The following is a 20,064-nucleotide window of genomic DNA, read 5'->3' as shown; positions in this document are numbered from 1 at the left end:
TCTGCTGGGGACTGCTTGGCCTCCTCCACTCAGGGTCCTCCCTGGGCCTGGCTTCCTTGCCTCCCTCCCCTTCTCCTGCTGTGGTGGCCCCAGGCCAGGAAGGAATCTGGGCGCCTCTGCCGATGCTGGGAGGAAGCGAGAGTTTTCTAAATCCATCCCTGGCTCCATGTGCAGCCAGGTCTGGCACCAGACACAGCCTGGGAGCTGCCAAGCCAGGCTCCCCACAGAGCAGCCACAGCGGGCGGGCAGACGGGCACAATGCCTCCTCTGAGAACAGGCCTGGGCAGCTCCCTGGCTCCGGGGCTGCCAGATGAAGTGCAATTTTACAATGCAGTGGGCGTCCCAGGCAAAGTCACAGACTGTCCTATGCTGGCTGCATCTGGGCCTGAGCAGGGCGTGCATTGCGTCCCAGGGTCCGAGGATCAGGGAATGCTGGGAGATTGCCGAGCTGTGCTCCCTGTGGGCTGGGCACATGTGACCCCACGGGCTCACTACAACCCCTGGGAGGTGTCCTGGGACCCCTGTGGGGACACCCGGGTCTAGCTGCCCAGCTGTGTGATGGGGCCGAGACCACACTCAGGCCTGCCCAGGCCCCAGGGTTCCCACCTCATGGGGACATGGTTGTGACATGTGTCCGAGTCTCAGGATGAAGCATGACAGCCGGGATGCTATATTTGGACACTAACACCCTGGGAGCATTGTCCTTGTGAAGCAACACTGGCCTGGAGGCTGGACGGGCTCTGCCCTGCCACCCACCCCTGGTCTCAGCACCAGCCGGCCCGAAGCACTCTCGCCCTCCCTGCGCAAGAAACTCTCTCCCTGATGTCACTGGACTCTGCAGGGCCCCCCGCCGGGCTTCACGAGCCTTCAACAATCCACCCTGCGCACCCATGGGGTGCCCTGCATCATGCTGGCCCCTATGCAGGCACCCCACCCACTGGCCGCCTCCATCCGGGTGGCAGCCTTGCCACCGCTGCCCTCCTGCCCCGATCTCACCGCATTTGGAGCTCAGGGCAACACTGAGTGTGGGGAAAGGGCCAGGCCAGGAGATGTCCCACCATGGGGTGTTCACTGTGGGGGCTTCGAGGAGTTGGCAATTACGGAGCCTCGGTGTTTTCACTTTTCAAATGGGTTCAGTGATCCCTGGCTCACAGCAGCAGCGTGGTGAGAACTCCCTCAGAGGGCCACTACCACGCCGCTCTCTGATGCGAGCCCATGACTCCCCATAGGACCTCTTTGCACAGCAGGGGGTGGGCATGTGACTCGCACTGTCCCGTCTTTGGATGGGAGCCCCACATAGGCAGGCAACACGTGGCTTACCGTCTCGCTCCTGACTCGCTCTACAATCCCCACCACAGGGCTGACCTCACGGGACGGCGAGGGGCTCCAGAGGCCATGGTAGTGGGGGGCTGTGGCTCGAGGAGGGAGGGGGAGGCCCTGCTGCACTGGGTCCTTAGTGGCTGGCACCACTGGCCAGGTGTCTGCTAAGTCCTCAGCAAATGGCTGCTGAGCTGAGTCAGGTATCTGGGTCCTGAGGAGTACCCTGCTACCAACGTGCCTTCACCTCACTTGTCAAAGGAGAACCACAACCTGACAGGAGCAGAACAGGTCACCCCGTTCCCCAGGGCTGGCAACGCTTTGTCTCACCTCCTGTGAACACGTGGCCCTCTGTTCAGTCTCAGAACGTGTTTGTGCACCACAGGGAGCCACCCTTACCCAAGCAGGGGAGAAGGTTCCAGCCATACAGGGGCTTCTCCACAATTCAAAAGCCGCCCTGCAGAGCCTGGGCCTTGGAACTGCCACAGTGCACCAGGAGGGTGAAGATGCCAAGAAATAAGTGTGGTGGGGACCCACAGAGCCTCAGGCCCGCCTGGCTTCTGGGATGGAGGGATGGAGGGATGGAGGGGTGGCGGGGGGCGTCTCACCCCCGAGCCAGGTCCATCTCGGGCAGGGGATTCAGGAGCTGGCGCTGCCTGTCAGCAACATTCCCTGGTTGTCCTGGCTGCCCCAGGTCTGAGGACATATGGCCTGCGAGCTGCCCAAAGGGCCCTTCCACAGACAGCCTCGCCCTGGCCTAGCTCCCACCCCAGCACCGCCCCCGGCTCCTCCTGCCTCCTTCCCACAATGGCAGAAATCCAGCCTCCCTGTAAAGAGGTGAGTTAATATTGTCCATTAGGCTTGGGGATAAAGGAAACTCTCATTCATTGCCGTATAATTAGTTTAAATCACAATATCCTAATTAAAAACTACCTTAGGCCGGGCGAAGCAGCTCACGCCTGTAATCCCAAGACTTTGAAGGGCCAAGGTGGGCCGATCACTTGAAGTCAGGAGTTCAAGACCAGCCTGGGCAACATGGCGAAACCCTGTCTCTACTAAAAATACAAAAAATTAGCTGGGCATCATGGCATGCACCTGTAGTCCCAGCTTCTAGGGAGGCTGAGGCACAAGAATCATGTGAACTTGGGAGGCAGAGGTTGCAGTGAGCTGACATCACGCCACTGCACTTCAGCCTGGGTGACAGAGGGAGACGGTATCACAAAAGAAAAAAGAAAAAAGAAAACAAACTATTTTTATTTTTATTTATTTTTTTGAGACAAAATCTTGTACTTGTCGCCCAGGATGGAGTGCAGTGGCGCAATCTTGGCTCACTGCAACCTCCACCTCCTGGGTTCAAGCAATTCTCTTGCCTCAGCCTCCGAGTAGCTAGGACTACAGGTGCACGCCACCATGCTCGACTGATTTTTGTATTTTCAGTAGAGACACGGTTTTGCCATGTTGTTCATGCTGGTCTCAAACTCCTGACCTCAAGTGATCCACCTGCTTGGTATTCCAAAGTGCTGGGATTACAGGTGTGAGCCACCACACCCGGCTGAAACTACTTTGGAAAGAGTAAAAAGCAGAATTTGCATTGCAGAAAATAAAAACAGATTATCTGGAAAAACGTATCCGGAAAGAGGATGTAACATATACAGGTAGAAACAGTGCAAGACATGACAAAGAAGTGAAAGAAGGCAAAAATAATTCCAGTGGAGCACGGAGGGGCTAGAGGAGGGGTTGGAGGAACCAGGTTTGGAAACCTCAGCTATCGGGGAATGTCAGGGTCTGCTCCTGGAGAAAGGAGTCTGAGGAGGAAACTGCACTCTGCACACCAAAGCCTCTGCAGGCTCAACGAGGCCATCAGCAAAACAAGTTCTCACAAAATGTTTAAACTGAAAAGAATACTGCAAGCAACCACGCCAGGAAGGAGGAGGTCAGATTTTAAAAATATACATAAATCACAACCCCTTCTGCCTTCTCTGATGACATCCCAAACACCCGGAGACAATGGAACAACAGCTACACGAACTTCACAGAACAAAGTTGCTCCTTGGAGATTTATTATCTTGCCAAGCTGTCACTCATGTTGCAAAGACGACAGAGAGCTCCTTAGAAATTGTTGAATCCTGAGAATGTATTAATCACATGGCTTATTTCTAGGACCCACTTGAAATAATCGCCTGAATTTAAAAGGTAACATGTAAAAGGGAATGATGCTAAAAATAAGACATGCTTGAATTAACAACCTATTTGCAAAGATAAGTAAACAAGAGCCCTATCAGAGCGAGGCTTATTACTGATGAAAGTATGCAAATAGTGCAACTGTCAGAAAAACAGCATAAAAATTAAAAACCAAATTACATAGAAGAAAGGACAAAGTAGGTTTTAGAACATTAATTGCAATCAATGAGAAGGAAGAAGTGGGGGAGGCGAGAGAAGAATGGGGCGGGGGGAGAGAGAGAGAGAGATGGGAAGGGAAGCCCCAAACCCAGAGATTCCTGTTCTCTCACACAGGGGAGGCCAAAGTGTGTGGCTGGACAATGTAAGGTAATAAATACAAGATAAGAACATCTGTTTGCTTCACATTTCATGGCTGGTTGAATGAAAAATAGCTTGCCAATATTTCAATAATAATAAAAGAGAAAACACAGGCTGGGCACGGTGGCTCACACCTGTAATCCCAACAGTCTGAGAGGCCAACATGGAAGGATTGCTTGAGCCCAGGAGTTCAAGACCAGCCTGGGCAACATAGTGAGACCCCACCTCTACAAAAAATAGAAACAATTTGCGAGATGAGGTGGTGCATGCCTGTAGTTCCAGTTACTTGGGAGGCTGAGGTGGGAGGATCACTTGGACCCAGGAGGTTAAGGCTGCAGCAAACCATGATCACACCATTGCACTCCAGCCTGTCTCAACAAAAAAAAAAAAAAAAAAAAAAGAAAGAAAAGAAGAAACACATGGTGTTTCAACAATGGAAAGAAAAGTAATCAGCATGGAAAGATAAAAATTAAGAAGACAAAAATTGGAGTGCCTGAAGATTGAAAAAATACAACTTCATTTCCTTTGTTAAAAGGCTCACCATTCTGCAGAAGAAAAAATGAAATCCAGCAATAAGCTGTAGGCAAGAGAGGTCATTAAAACAAAACAGGAAGACTAAAAAGAGTTATCAGTAAACTTCAAGTAGTTGAAATGCTGGGATTTCAATGTTAATATGAAGCAAAAAATAATTCAAAGCAAAAATGATTACATGTGATAAGGAGAGGTATCAGGATGAGAGGCATGGGTGATGGCAGCATAATTACATGGAATCTAAATGCCATAAAGACAGAGCAAAACATATATGAAAATACCTCCAAGAAAAAGGAAGTAGAAATGATAAAAGTATGATTATAAAAATAAAATACTTCATTATCAACTACATAAGAAATTCAGCAACACATAAAGGAGCTGAAGATCAAAACAAGGTAACATTAATGGTCGTTTTGGTGGGGATTACATGGAATAAACAGATAATTTATTATTTTTCAAGTATTCATGGTATGTGCACAAAAAGTCATCATATACTAGTCTCAAATAAAATCTCCATAAAAATACAAAAGCAGAAATGATTCAGGCTACATTTCCTCCCTCTGGCAAAAAAAGAGATAAAGAACAAACAGAAATAGTAGTAGTATATTTTAAAATATACTTACCTAAGGAAAAAATTGTCTTAAGAAGAAAGTCAAGAAGACAATAGCTGTCTAATCAGAAAATACAATGGGCGAAGCATGGTGGCTCACGCCTGTAATCCCAGCACTTTGGGAGGCCGAGGCGGGCAGATCACGAGGTCAGGAGATCGAGACCATCCTGGCTAACATGGTGAAGCCCTGTCTCTACTAAAAATACAAAAAATTAGCCGGGTGCGGTGGCGGGTGCCTGTAGTACCAGCTACTCAGGAGGCTGAGGCAGGAGAATGGCATGAACCCAGGAGGCGGAGGTTGCAGCGAGCCGAGATCGCGCCACCGCGCTCCAGCCTGGGCGACACAGCGAGACTCTGTCTCACAAAAAAAAAAAAAAAAAAAAAAAAGAGAATACAATGAAAAAAACTAACATATCAAAATCTATAGAAAGTGATGAATGAGGAAGGTCTTTAGAGAAAAACATCACAGCCTTGAATGCCTTTATTATGTTCAAGAAAAGTGAGAAAAATGATGAACTAAGGATTTAAATCATATCTTAGGAAAGAAGCAATTTAAAAAAAGGGAAAAGGGGGCAAGTGAATGATAAAGAAAAAAATTTAGAAAAGACAAGGCGATGCAAAATGTAGCCTATTTTCTAAAGACTACAAAAAGGGGCATGTTTGGTTAATGAAGAAGTGGGCCTCCTCGGTTCCTTTTGATGAATGAAATAGCATGTAAACAAGGAAAAAAAGGGGAAAGAAGAAAAACAGAAAAAAACAAAAATGGAGGCATAAACTTGAATCTAAGGGATATTAAACATGTAAAGAAATACTACACATCATGTTTCAGTTAACTGAGAAATCTGAAGGACACAGGCCAAATAAACACAGATGAAGATAACCGTTAAAACAAGAGCTAGAAAGGCAAAATAAATCAACAGTGGAGGAAGTAACTGGAGAAGGAAATCCCCCAAATTACTGAAGTTTGATGGTCTTAGTGATGAATTCATTCAAACTTCTAAGGAATAAGTAATTCTCACGTCACAAATTATTTCTGGCTGGGTGCGGTGGCTCACGCCTGTAATCTCAGCACTTTGGGAGGCCAAGGTGGGTGCATCACTTAAGCCCAGGGGTTTGAGACCAGCCTGGGCAACACAGTGAAACCCCATTTCTACCAAAAATACAAAAACTAGCCGGGTGTGGTGGTGCACGCCTGTAGTCCCAGCTACTCAGGAGGCTGAGGCAGGAGAATCACTTGAACCCAGGAGGCAGAGGTTGCAGTGAGCCAAGATCACACCAATGGACTCCAGCCTGGGTGACAGAGTGAGACCATGTCTCAAAAAAAAAAAAAAAATCATTTCCCACCTTGATTCTAATGGTCAGCTAGCATATCTATTCCATTAGGCTAACATGATCCTAACCCTAAAACCTGATTAAGGAAACACAAAGAGGAAAATCCGGAGCTTTCTTATTCATCACTTTCTATACCCATTGTACTGCGGAGGCCACAGAGGCTTATAGCGCTGAAGTAGGGATGCAGCCAGCGGGGTTCCTGCAGGTGGGCCCCACTTGGCACTGCATGCCTGGTCCCCACAGTCCATGGTAGCTTGCCTACTATTCGCTAAAAAGCAGTATCAGGTAACAACCCGTCAAACAAACCTCCCAGCACTTTGGGAGGATGAGGCAGGAGGATCGCTTTAGCCCGGAATTCAAGACCAGCCTGGGTAACATAGGGAGACCTCGTCTCTACAAAAAATAAAAATTAGCTGGGTGTCGTGGCACATGCCTGTAGTTCCAGCTATTTGGGAGGCTGAGGTGGGAGGATTGCTTGAGCCCAAGAGGTCGAGGCTGCAATGACTTTTTATGGAGTTTAGCAACATGATTCTTAAGTTCTTTTGGAAAAATAGGCAGAAAATATATCAAAGCATGCAAAACATAATGTAAAATATGATGAAAATGAAACACGGTTAGGAGAGGCCCTCTAAATTGTAGGAAATATTGTAAAGTTGTGGTAATTTAAATGGCGTGGTACGACCCCAAAATGTAAGTAAAATTTATTTCAAATAGACTCTAATGCACATAGGAAGGTATTCTGTGTTAAGTTAAGCAACACAAAACAATGGAGGTTGGCAACATTATTTAACAAATTCTGTTAGGATAATTGAGGTGGGAAGGAAATTCATTTCTGTCCATCCACTGTGTTAAGAAGATAAATATCATTTCAAAACACACAACAACTACAAAATCACAGAACATAATCTTGTGGGCATATGACTCTCACAACTGAGACAATGGAGTCTGCGGACAGTCACGGTTATGCAGAGATCACGCGGCCACTGACCGATGAGGGGTGAATCGGAGCATCCATGTGTTCACAGATTAGCTAATTAACTACAATGTGGAAAATGAACATCAAAAGAAACACAAACGAAACAAGAAAATATTTAGAGCACAATGGCAAACAGTTAATATATATATTCTTTAAGAATCTGTGGCTGGGCAAAGTGGCTCATGCCTATAATCTTGGGAGGCTGAGGCTGGTGGATCCCCTGAGGTCAGGAGTTCGAGACCAGTCTGGCCAACATGGTGAAACCCCGTCTCTACCAAAAATATAAAAAATTAGCTGGGCGTGGTGGCGGGTACCTGTATTTCCAGCTACTCAGGAGGCTGAGGTAGGAGAATCACTTGAACCCGGGAGGCAGGGGTTGCAGTGAGCCAAGATTGTGCCACTGCATTCCAGCCTGGGCAAGAGAGGGAGACTCCGTCTCAAAAAAAAAAAAAAAAAAAAAAAAGAATTTGTAAAAGAAGATTAAAAATACCTCCAATGGGCATATGGGAAATCTCTGTACTTTCCTCTCAATTTTGCTGTGAAACTAAACTGCTCTAAAAAATAAAGTCTTAAAAAAAGGAAAAAAGCACAATGACTCACAGGACAAATAGGAAAGGTCATGGTGACGTAACTTGCACTTGAGAAAAAACAAATTCCAAATAACTGTCAGAGATTAGTTCAACTTTCCTAATTGCCAAAGACATACAAATTAAAACCAAAGAGGAAATCTCCTTTTGACCTGCAAAAACGAAATCTCTACAAACTCAATACTCATGAACCTATGAGGAAATAGGCATTTTCATATGTTGCTGATAGAATTATAAACTAGTAAAATTCTTTAGAGGAACAAATGGCAAACATCTATCAAGAACCACAGAATGGGTTCTTGAGCCGGGTACGGTGGCTCACACCTGTAATCCCAGCATTTTGAGAGGCAGAGGTGGGTGGATCACCCGAGATCAGGAGTTTGAGGCCAGCCTGGCCAACATAGTGAAACCTTGTCTCTACTAAAAATACAAAAAATTAGCCAGGCGTGGTGGCGGGCACCTGTAATCCCAGCTACTCGGGAGGCTGAGGCAGGAGAATCGCTTGAACCCAGGAGGCGGAGGTTTCAGTGAGCCGAGATTGTGCCACTACACTCCAGCCTGGGCGACAGAGTGAGACTCCATCTCAAAAAAACCCTCCAAAACCACAGAATGTTCATGGTACATGCTACAGTAAGCCCACTTACATGAATTACTTCTCCCAGGAATGTTTAACAACAAAATTAATTTAAAAAAAAAAAAACAAAGGATATATGTACACAAGGTCTTATAGTGTTGTCATTTATTTATTTCAGACAGGGTCTCACTCTGTCACCTGGGCTGGAATGCAGTGGCAGGGCCATGGCTTCCTGCAGCCTCTACCTCCTGGGCTGAGGCGATCCTCCCACTTCAGCCTCCTCAGTAGCTAGGACTGCAGGTGCGCCCACTACACTCAGCTAATTTTTACATTTTCTGTAGCTTCGTGGTTTTTGCTGGTCTTGAACTCCTGGGCTCAAGTGATCCACATACCTTGGCCTCCCAAAGTGCTGGGATTGCAGGTGTGAGCCACTGCGCCTGGCTGCATAGTTTCTAATAGCAAGACCTGGGAAATGGCTTTAACTCGAGCAGGAGTAGGGAACCACAGCGGGCCGGTGTGGCCGGCCCTGGAGGGAGGCGGCCCCCATTGCCTGGGCACTGAGGGTAAACTCAGTCTCTTTTTCAGAAAGTGCATGCTCCATTTTTTGATTGAGACAAGAAGCTGAAGCAAGAGTGGACTCAGACCCAAGGCCTGTCCCAGGACGCAGCCCAAAGGGCACCCTGTGCTTAGGTCCCACAAGACACTCAGTGTCCTCAAATTACGCACGGGGAAGGCTGCGAGGTGCCACCGCTCCCTGGAGGCCCTCCCACAGGGGACCCAGAATGTTGTTGGCCCTGCCGGTGCCTGGGAGATGTCTACCATCTGCTACCATCTGAGTGATGAATGGATAGATCCTGGGAGGTGCCATGGCCCAGCCTGGGGGCTGGAGTGAAGGTCAGCATTAGGAAGGGGCATCTGCTCCATCCTCCACCCGCCACCCTCCTCACACGGACCCACAGCCAGGGGTGTTGCACACAAGGGCACATCTTCATCCTCTCTCCCCCCACCCCCGCCCCTTCCCCGTAGGCAGCCCAGGAGGCCGCCTTCAGGGCTCAGTGAAGCCCCGTGTGCACGAGCTGGCCTGTGTCCCAGGACAGCCAAGTCCCGTTTGCACAGCCTGGATGGTTCTAGGGCTTTCTGGGGGCATGGCTACCGCAGTCGAGTGTGCACAGGGGAGGTGGGGGTGGATGCTGAGCTGCAACGAGCCCCCACCACCGGACATATTCCACCTGCCCACCCTTTCACTCACTGCCGGGATCTGCTTAGCGTCACCCCATGTCTGACCTTTCATGTTGACGCACAGGCCTGATTTCATCCCCAAACTCAGGAGGATGTGAAACCAGGCAGTTCATCACCTGATGGGAAAGATGCCATGGTGGGCTCAGTGCCACACTCAGCACTAAGTCACCCCAGGGTCTGAGAAGGTCTCTCCATCTGTGCCTCCCCCCGGGCCAGAGACTTCAGATAAAAAGGTGCTGAGGATGACACAGTGGTCCCTGGGTGTGGAGGGGTGAGGCCCGCAGTCGCCCGCCCCAGCCCCAGCCTCCAAGCTCCGCCAGCATGAGGGCTCCTCTGCTGTGGGTCCTCACAGATGCATTTCTCCCAGAGCTTTCCGAGAAGGGAAACGGGGCTCCTCCTCCCCATCCCAGAGCCCCCCAGCCCAGCAGGCAGGTGTCATCAGATCCTCTGGGGATCCTCGTCAGAACCTGCCACGGAGCACACACGTTAAGTGAGGCGACCCTGACCTGAACACATTCCAGGGGCGGCTGCCAAGGGCTCTGAGCCCTGGTTTATTTCCCCAGTGCTGAAAACCAGCAGAAGGTGCTCCCTGTACAACCGCGGCCACTCGCGCCAGGTAGACTCGAGGAAGGTGGAATGACACCCTCGAGGGGCGGCCTGGGCAGGGCCGGCCTCTCCCCAGCCACTGCCCCGCCCTGCCCAGCTCTGGACAGCAGTGTCTACAGCCCTTCCCCATGGGGACCGCGCACCCCAGCTGATGCCTGTGCAGGCCTCAGGAGTGGCATCCTCAGGGGAGCCAGACTGTGCGAGCTGGATGGCTTTCCTGGCACAGCCACCTCCGTCTCTCCTCCTCCGCCCCCTTCTCCTCTGTAAGCCACAGCCTGGAGTCTTCGAGGACCTGGCTCCCAGGGGCTCTTCCTGCTCCTCCACCTCCCGCTGGGCTGGCTGTCAGCGCTGAAGGCCCCGGGAGGTCAGGGGTCAGCAGCCGGGTTTCTGTGTCCCTGGGGTGTGCTCTGCAGATGCCTGGAAAGATTCTCCCATGGGGGGGCGGGGCGCAGAGGGTGGGGGAACAGGCATCCGGCCAGGGCTTTCCTCACCAGAACTGGCTTCATGCCCAGTGCAGACCACACAGAGAGGGGCGCGGCAGGAGAGCTGGCGTGGCGGTGGGCAGGGAGGGTGGTGGGCAGGAAAGGCAGCCTCGGCCTGGGCAGTGCTCACCTTTGGATCCTGAGACCTGGCTGTGCTGGGCACTGCCATTTGTCCTGTCCGCGCCTGCGGGCCTTTCGTGGAGCCCACGCTATTCCATCAGCACACACAGGGACACCAGCACCACAGCCACCAGCAAAAGCACAGAGGGGCCCCAGTGCTTGTGGGCACGTGGCAAGTTCCAGGGCGGACACCTCCATGAACAAAACCATGAGGGCACCGAGGCAGCCCCAGATGCTGTGCTGGGAGCTCCTGATGCACAAGACAGGCCTCAGGGAGGTGGGGGGGGGGGGGGCGCCAGTGCCCGGCGGGGCCGGGGCAGGCGGTGGGCAGGACTCTGTAAACAGCCCATCCCGAGACCTCGCGGGGTATCGAGCTCAGCAGGAATCCAGAAGGACGCCACTCCCTCAGTCCAGAGAGCCCTCGTGATTTCAGAAGAAGCCTGCCTCTCAGTTCCTGCTGAAATTCAAAACACAAGCAGCTGTTCCCATGTTGCTGCTGAGTTCTGAAGAATTTCCTGACTTGACTCTTTTAGCAGGAGACACAAAGGCAGCAGCAGGAGGGAGATGCAGCAGGCTGGGAAGAACCCCGAGGTGTTGGTGTACCCTGCCCAAGTCAACAGCGTGTGGACCCAGAACGTCATGCCTGGCGCTGGCCATGCTGAGCCGCAGTACCACAGCAGGCACTGCAGACATTTGTCTCCCGTCCCGCAATTACCACGCCCGGCTGCAGCCCCACTCCCAGGGGCCTGGAGCCCCATCCTCTGGGCAGCTCCTGGGGCTGGGGGAGGGCCCATCATTGCCCAGCAGGGGGTCAGCAGGGCAGGGCAGGATCCACAGTGGCAGCCTCAGGTAACCGAAGCTGAGGTGACCTGAGGCTGCCATGGTCAGTATTTACAAACCTGGAAGCTTTAGGGCAGACGGATGGGGGCATCCCAGCTGGTATGGAAGTGAAGTCTGGTTCTCTGGGGCCCAGTGACCTCGGAAGCCTCGCAGGGCAGGCTGTGGCCCCATCCCTCTGGCATCTTCCCCCAGGACACCTTTCCCCTGCCTAAGATGGCACTCAGACCCTGAAGCTGTATCGGGTGGGGGACAGGCGTGGCCACTTCCTTCTTAAATCAACCGAGCATTTGTTGTTTGGGTGAGGAAATCTGATGTGAGGCTTCTTAAAACCCATGTTTTACAGCTGAGTCCAGCACATTCCAGATTCTTCTCTTCTCTGTTCTGCCTTCTCTCTCCCTCCCCTACACCCACAGGAAGGTCTCTGGAAATGAGAGAGACATTTCTCTCTCATTTGAGGGAGACATTCCAGTCATGTTTTCTATACCTCCTCAAATTCGATTGCAGCCCCAGTTAATACATTAAATCACATTATGCCTCCATCAGCAAACCAAGGCTGCAGCTTAATAAGATGATAACCCCTGGTAAATGACACACCAACCAGCTTGCAGGGGAGCCTGGCCCTGCTGACCTTATTCGGCCACTTTTCAGGGACCTGTTCCATGCAGCTGAGTGGAAGACACCCCACACATGTTAGAGAGGGCTCAGGAATCACCCCCAAGCCTTGCTCACAACAAACAACCTGACAAAATCCACCAACCAGGTAATAAAGCAACAGGATGAGCAGAGGAGCGGGGTCACGGTCAGGGCAAGGGCTGTCAGAGCCCAGCAAGCACCTGTGTGCAGACCCACGCCGGGCACCTAAGGTCCAAGGGCAAGTGCGGTGGCTACAAACCCTAAATGAGAGAGAAAAAAAAAAAGCAGACCCACAGCCAGGGCAGGGACCCAAGAATGACTCTGTGCAGAGGAGTCTCTCTCTCTCTCTTTTTTTAAAATTATACTTTCAGTTCTAGGGTACATGTGCACAACGTGCAGGTTTGTTACACATGTATACGTTTGCCATGTTGGTGTGCTGCACCCATCAACTCGTCATTTACATTAGGTATCTCTCCTAATGCTATCCCTCCCCACCCCCAACCCCACGACAGGCCCTGGTCTGGTTCTATCACCCAGGCTGGAGTGCAGTGGTGCCATCGTGGCTCACAGCAGCCTTGACCTCCCAGGCTTGAGTGATCCTCCTGCCTCAGCCTCCCAGGCAGCTGGGCCTACAGGTGTGCAACAAGATGTACAACTAAGTTTTAGTTTTTTTGTAGAGATGGAGTCTCACTTTGTTGTCCAGGCTGTTCCCAAACTCCTGGGCTCAACTAATTCTTCTGCCTTGGCCTCCCAAAGTATTGGGATTATAGGCAAGAGCCACTGCACCAGGCCATGAGGAGTCTTCCATTCACTTGTTACTTCTATTCAATGTCCCGAGTAAAGCAGGGGTCACAGGGGCCCTCCTTCCCATCTGCTTTGATAGAGGAGGCAAGCCTGCCAGGCCGGCACCAGGAGCTGGAACGAGCAGGTCTCAGTCCCCACTTACTCCTGTGTGTGTATCCCACAAAAGGTTGGCCGGCCGCATTTGTCTGTGTCACTCATGGGAAGGTGAGTCCCCTTTGACACACAGCTGTTGTTAAATGAGATCTCTGATTTCAGAAGAGTCTGGAAGCTTCCCTCTGCCATATACCAAGATACCTGCAGGCCCAGCCCAGGGCCCCGGGACAGCTATGACTTTGGGCAGCAGGCATGTGGCGGCTCTGGCCTGCGGCTCCTGCCTTCAGTGTCCCCTGCCCTCCATGTCAGCCTGGTTTTGGATACCAGACCCCAATAATTGCCTGGTTTTGCTTGCTTGCCTTCTGCCCCAGCTGCCAAGCCTCAACTGCACTTGGCTTAGAGAAGGGCCTTTCCCAGAGCCTACGTCCCCCATCAGGTCACCTGCCTGGCTCACAGTCCTTGAGACCAGCTGGGACCCTGCTCGGTCGGGAGCAGCCCCTGAGAGCAGCCGGCTGTCTGGCTGTCTGCTGGTCGGCCTCGCTTTGGGGTCCCGCTCATCCAGCAGACACAGTGCCACCTGCCCACACCTGGTGATGGCCTGCCTGCAGGCAGCCTAGCGCCTCTCACCCTATTTGTGCCTTTGTGTTCTCTCCAGGGCCCTCTTCTGCTCCACCAATCACTTGGACAAACGTGCCCACCCTAGAACCCCAGACCCTCACTGCTACAGGAGACCCCTGGAAGGCTGCCCTTGGCCCACTGCCAGGCTTGACAGTGTCTCAATGTGATGGACCGCACCAGGTTGGTGGGGACGTTGCCAGGGTGGAGGCAGCACCTGAAGGCTGGTATCCCCATCTCAGGAGGCTACAGTTATATGGAGGCAGGGCATCCCTCCACCTCCGCTGGGAACCAGGAGGGCGCCATGGGTACCAGCTGTGCGAGCCTAGGCAGGTGAAGCAGCAATCACAACAGCTCCACCTCCGCCAGGCTGCTGCTGACCTGAATAAGTCAACGTAAGTTACGTGCTCGACACAAAGCCCGGCACGTGGTAATAAACGCCAGCTACTGTTAATGCGTTTCTTGGAATAAGTTAAGGGACAATTAGGTAAACGTTCAGTAGGCGGTGAGGACTCATTGATAGTTTGGAGAATAAATCAATATGAGATCCAGGTGAGATGAGGAAGGTTTGGGAAAGGGATGATTTAAGAAGGTACGGGCCAAGTGCACAGGGAAACTTAGTGCATGACGAAGGTGTCATCTCAGGTCACCGGGAGCAGAGATGGACATTTGCATAAATGGGACAAGTGGGTAGCCCATCCAGAAAAAGATAACATTTGAATCATAGTTCACACCATACACAAGAATAAACTGGAATAAACTCCGATGGGCCAAGGATTTGGATGGAACCAGTGGGATCACACAGGATAGAGAAAACCTGGCCAATCCCTCTTTTCCCTTAATGTGGGAAGGAAGGGGCTTTACGTTATGACTCCACTCCAGAGGCGATCAAAGAGGGATGGTTTTGACGACATTAAAAAAATTGTGTGGCAACAAAAACACCAAAAATCAAAGTTGAAAGACAACCAACAAACTAGGAGAGAATATCTACTGTACATGAGAGACAGAGGCCTAACCTCTCATCTCACATCCAAAGAACTCCTCAAAAAGGACCTGATAGAAAATAGGAAAAGATACAATTTGCCAAAAAGATAAAAGAACGACCTGTAAACAGACAAAAGATGTTCAGATTCGCTCCTAAGTACAGAAATGCAAATTCACATGCTGCTGAGACATCGTTTGTCACTTATCAGACAGCGACACTTCTACTGTATGACAATACAGTCTGTCGGTGGGTCTGGGGAAACGGGCACCCCACACGCTGCTGGTGGGAACGCAAACTGGCATAAGCCTTCTGGAGGGACGTTGCAAAACCTAACACGTTCCTCCTGCTCTCACCTCTGGTCCTGCGACTCCACTTCCGGGTATCTATTCTGAACAGTCAGCTCCAGTGCTGGGAGAACACGGATGCATGAGGCCACTCACGTCGATGCCGGAATGGGAAAACACTGGCCACAACCTAAGTGCCTCCGCTCGCTTGGCTTCTGCCCCGGCTGAAAGGAAAATGGCTGAAAAACTCTGCACGGCGGAGTACTATACAGCTGTAAAAATGAAGGAGGAGGCTCCCTCTGCACTGACAAGGACAGATTTCCAGATTATGCTGTTAAGTGAAGAAAAACCAAAGTACAAAGGAGTGTCATTAGTATACAACCCTTTATACAAGAAAGAAGGGGATATAAGAAAAAAAATGCAGGCATCTGCTCATTTGCGCCAAAGATATACAGGAAAGAAAGACCAGAAACTGATGAGATAAGTTGCCCACAGGAATTGGGTGGGAACAGGGGAAAGGAATGAGAGAAACGGGAAGGGGCAGTAGGAGGAGGGGCAGTGCCAGTTGTCCGAACACACCTTTGCGCAGGGAGCTCTGCCCCGGAACCAGTGTGATGATTAGCTTTATGTGCCAACTTGGCCAGAGTACCCAGGGACTCAGTCAAACACTCATCTAGATGTCACTGTGGGAGTATCTGGGAGATGTGGTTAACATCTATCATCAGCTGTCTTTAAGGGGATAATCCTTGATGCTGGGGGTGGGGCCTCGCCCAGCCAACGGGAAGGCCTTACCAGCGCGTTCGGAAATTCTGCCTCAAGAATCCTGCATCAGCTCCCAAGAACCTCCAGCCTGCTGGCCCGCTGGGCCCCGCGATCAGGCAAGCCAATTTTTTGAAACAATATTGTTTTACCCAGCCTTTCTCAATACCATGGCTTAAACAGGGATTCACCCATGTTTTATTCTAGCACCTGTATGGTTCCGTGGGTTCCATCTCAATCCCTGGGGTGGGTGTACCCACACATACACATATACGGCTTGGTCTCTAGATACCATTCTCCAACAAAAGGAACCAGGGTTCCTTGGAGAAATGACTGACTTCAGGGCTGGGGCACAAAATGTATAAGATAAGCCTGGAACATCTTGTGGTACCGGAAGAAAGTAAGTGCTCAAAAACAGCCAGGGGCAATGTCAAAAAGACACAGAAAAGGCTCTCCAATAGCCAAGCCTGGGACCAACTTAAGGGGCCTTGTGATAGCACTGGGCCCCCCGGACGATCCGGATTCTCCCATCTCAAAGCCACCTGGTTAGTGTCGCCAGTTCCGTCTGTGACTTCATTCCCCTTTACCGTGTAATGTGACATACTGACAGTTCCAGGAATTAGGCATGGACATCTCTGGGGGGCATCATTCTGCCAAAGGCAGACCCCAGGGGCTGGCAGGCCTGGGCCAACGTGCTGAGATGCTGTTGTGATGTGGACTTTTCCTTCTTGGTTCCTAAAATATCTTGATTTTTTTTTTTTTAGACGGAGTCTCGCTGTGTCACCCAGGCTGAAGTGCAGTGGCGCTATCTTGGCTCACTGCAAGCTCCGCCTCCCAGGTTCACGCCGTTCTCCTGCCTCAACCTCCCCAGTAGCTGGGACTACAGGTGCTCGCCACCACGCCCAGCTTTTTTTTTTTGAGATGGAGTCTCACTGTTGCCTAGGCTGGAGTGCAGTGGCATGATCTCATGTCACTGCAACCTCCACCTCTTGGGTTCAAGCAATTCTTCTGCCTCAGTCTCCCGAGTAGCTGGGATTACAGGCGTGTGCCATCATGCCCAGCTAATTTTTCTATTTTTAGTAAAGACGGGGTTTCACCATGTTGGCCAGGCTGGTCTGGAACTCCTGACCTCAGTTGATCCACCCGCCTTGGCCTCCCAAAGCGCTGGGATCATAGGTGTGAGCCACAGTGCCTGGCTAGATTTTTAAAAAAATTATTATTATACTTCAAGTTCTAGGGTACATGTGTACAACGTGCAGGTTTGTTACGTATGTGTACACGTGCCATGTTGGTGTGCTGCACCCATTATGGGTGCACATGTACACATATGTAACAAACCTGCACGTTGTGCACATGTGCCCTAGAACTTAAAGTATAATAATAACAAAAAGAAAGAAAGAAAGAAAGAAAGAAAGAAAATTCCTGTAGTTCCAGCTATTGCCACTCGGCTCCTCCAAGGATGGCGAACTCTCTCTGGCCTCAGTGCTAATTATTCCTCTTCGCGCTCTGGCACTCTCGGAAGCCATCTGTGGTGGCTTCCATTTCTAAGGACACCCCGCCATGGCTGCCTGTAGAACGTTGCGTGCGTTAGTTACCCTGCTGTCTTCTGCCAGGCCTCTGGTTCACAATCAATCTATACAAATCAACCGTCACTTCCACAAAGCAGGCCGGGGAGAGTGCTTTTCTCCAGGGGCCCCCCACTGTGCCTTCCCTGGATAGTAATAACATGCAATCTTCATTTAAATACAAATGACTCAGCTGTGGCAGAAAGCCAATTAGCCTAAAGAACAGGCTGTTCTGATTTTTAACAACCTCTCCCTGCTCAACTCATTTTTCAGCTTAGAAAAGGAGACCCTGAAATCTTGGAGAAGCCTTGAGTACAGTAGAGTGAGGAGACCCTGCTGAGGGCACAGGGAGGCCTCCAGAGACCCCAGAGGGTTGGGGTGGGCTCCCTGGTTCACTGTGTCTTACCAGGGCCCTTTGAGGTTGGAGCCGTGACTTTGGCCTCTCCCACCTGAACCGGGGCAGTGGGTGTGGAGTTTCCGCTGTTTACATCCCAGGATGCACACCTGCATACACCCCATGCCTTCCTCCTTTTTAAAAAGTTTGGGCTCCCAAGGTAGAGAGTTGTCTCAACAACAGTGCATTGAGCATGGACTCTGCTGGGACCGAAGGAGTCCCCTGGGGTGGACGAAGTGGGCAGAGAGCACGCAGCCGACGGGAGAAAACAGAGGCCACTCATCTGCCAGCCTCAGTAAGGGAGAAGAGGGCAGGCTGTGGCCAACGGGGCTCTGAGGGTACAGGGAGGCCCAAACCCAGGCCCAGAGGGGTAGTGGGAGCTACCCAGCCATGGGCTTTCTCCCTGTGCTCACACCAGCCCGCAGCCCACAGGCGAGGGGTGATGAGCCCAACCAGGGATCTTCGATCCCACAGACATGTGCCAGGCGTGTCCTGGACCCTCAGGGGACACCACAGCCACCTGCACTCTTGGTGCGGGACCTTGGTGCAACCTTTCCTCCGTGAAGACCCTCCCCAGGGCCTCCTCCCTGCCCCCAGCCCTCCCTACTGGTCCCCACGGCTCCCTTTCTCTCAGGCACTGGGGAAAGCGCTTGTCATCAGTGGGGCACCAGGACTCGTGCTGCTCTGTGAACCGACAGACGGATCTCTATGCGAAGGTCGCGTGGCAGGGAGGCGGCGGCCGTCAGCTCCACGCACCCCCTGTGGACCCCACTACTCACCCACTGCAGCCCCAGGACACCCCAGCACCTCCCACGGAGGCAGAAACAAGGACTCGAAAGTCGATCGCGGACATGCCGAGTTCTGATCCCTGCTCTGGAGGCAGAGGAGCCTGGGCCTGCTGGGGAGAACCCCCAGGCTTGCTGATGGGGGCCCAGTACCCAGGAGGCTGAGGGAGGCAATGAGGGAGTCCCTCAAGTGGGAAGAAGGCCCCTTGGGCAGGAGGACCGGGCCAGGCAGGGAAGGGTTTGGCTGAAGTCGTCCTGCTGGGGGCTGTGGGTAGTGACAGCCTGCTCCATTCCCAGAAGCTCTTAGCCCTGGACAGGGTGGGGCCGGGAAGGACAGCTTTGGCCTGACCACGGGGATGGAGGGAACCAGCAGGGATGTCCCTGAAGCCACGCTCCAGTCAGAGACCTGGCCACCTGGGCACGAGACCCTACTGTCAGTCATTCCCCAGGCGCCTGCCGTTGGAGTGGCCATGGGCATCTCTGGCTGGACATGACCCAGTGTGAACCCTCTGCGTCCCCTGCCTTAGGGCTCCACCATCCACCCAGAGGAGATTATTGAGGCCGCGGCCTCCTCCCACCGCCACTCTTCACGTCCACCTGCCACCGGCCCCCTCCCCTGTCTTCATCCCGGCACGCCCCGGGGAAGAACCCTTCCAGGGTCTAGAGAGGATCCTCCATGGCCCCCATGTGGTCCGCCCCTCCCCCGCTTGCCCCCCTCCCTCCCCAGCCGTGTCCTGCCCACCAGCGGCCATGGGACTCACCCGATGGTCCTGCCCCAGTCACACCACAGCGTCTCCCCGACGGCCTCCATGTCCACCTGGAACTGGGTGAGGCAGAGCTCCTGGAGGAGGGCACCGTAGTTAGCCTCCTGGCAGGCAGTGGCCATGAAGAGGTGATGGGCTGCAACAGACATGACCATGAAGAGGTGATGGGCTGCAGCAGAGGCCTAGGGGCATCACCGCCGACCCACCCGCTCCCCACAGCCCAGGCTCCATGAGAATGGGGCCTCTGAGAGACCCCTGGAGAGAGCAACTGTGGCTCCAAGCGGACACTCTTCATCAATCGTCCTGTGACCTGGCAAAGGCCCTCCCTGCCTGCTAAAGGTGGCTTGGCCCTCAGTGCCCATGCCAGCTGGGGCCAGGGCACTGCCCATCCCATAATGCCACTGGGCTGCCCCAGGCATGGGCAGCATGAGAGGGGCCCGGCTGACCCTGTTCTGCTGGTACCTGGGCATGGGCTGGGCTGTGCTGTGCCCCCCAGCCCAGGAGCTGCAGGCACATCTCCTGTCTGAATATCTGCGGGCTATGAACCGAGCTGACAAACGGAATCACGAACCGTGCTCCCTCCTCCTGCCTCGAGCCATGCAGCAGAGCAAAAGTGACCTGCCCAGCGGTG

The 20,064-nt window shown here is 52.3% G+C and overlaps 1 protein-coding gene across 1 annotated transcript in view; it reads right to left on the bottom strand.

Moving 5' to 3' along the window:
• Window positions 1–19,566, bottom strand: part of LOC111553756 (receptor activity-modifying protein 1) — a 35,902-nt gene extending 16,336 nt beyond the window's left edge. Inside the window, exon 1 of the mRNA XM_026452853.1 lies at window positions 19,431–19,566. Within this exon, the coding sequence (XP_026308638.1) occupies window positions 19,431–19,555 (125 nt within the window). The 5' untranslated portion in view covers window positions 19,556–19,566. The remainder of the gene's footprint in view (window positions 1–19,430) is intronic.
• Between the last annotated feature and the right edge of the window lie 498 nt (window positions 19,567–20,064).

Source organism: Piliocolobus tephrosceles, unplaced genomic scaffold (genome assembly GCF_002776525.5).
Source record: "Piliocolobus tephrosceles isolate RC106 unplaced genomic scaffold, ASM277652v3 unscaffolded_41185, whole genome shotgun sequence".
NCBI lineage: Eukaryota > Metazoa > Chordata > Mammalia > Primates > Cercopithecidae > Piliocolobus > Piliocolobus tephrosceles.
Note: the sequence above shows the minus strand (reverse complement) of the source record. Positions and strands in the feature narration are given on the sequence as shown.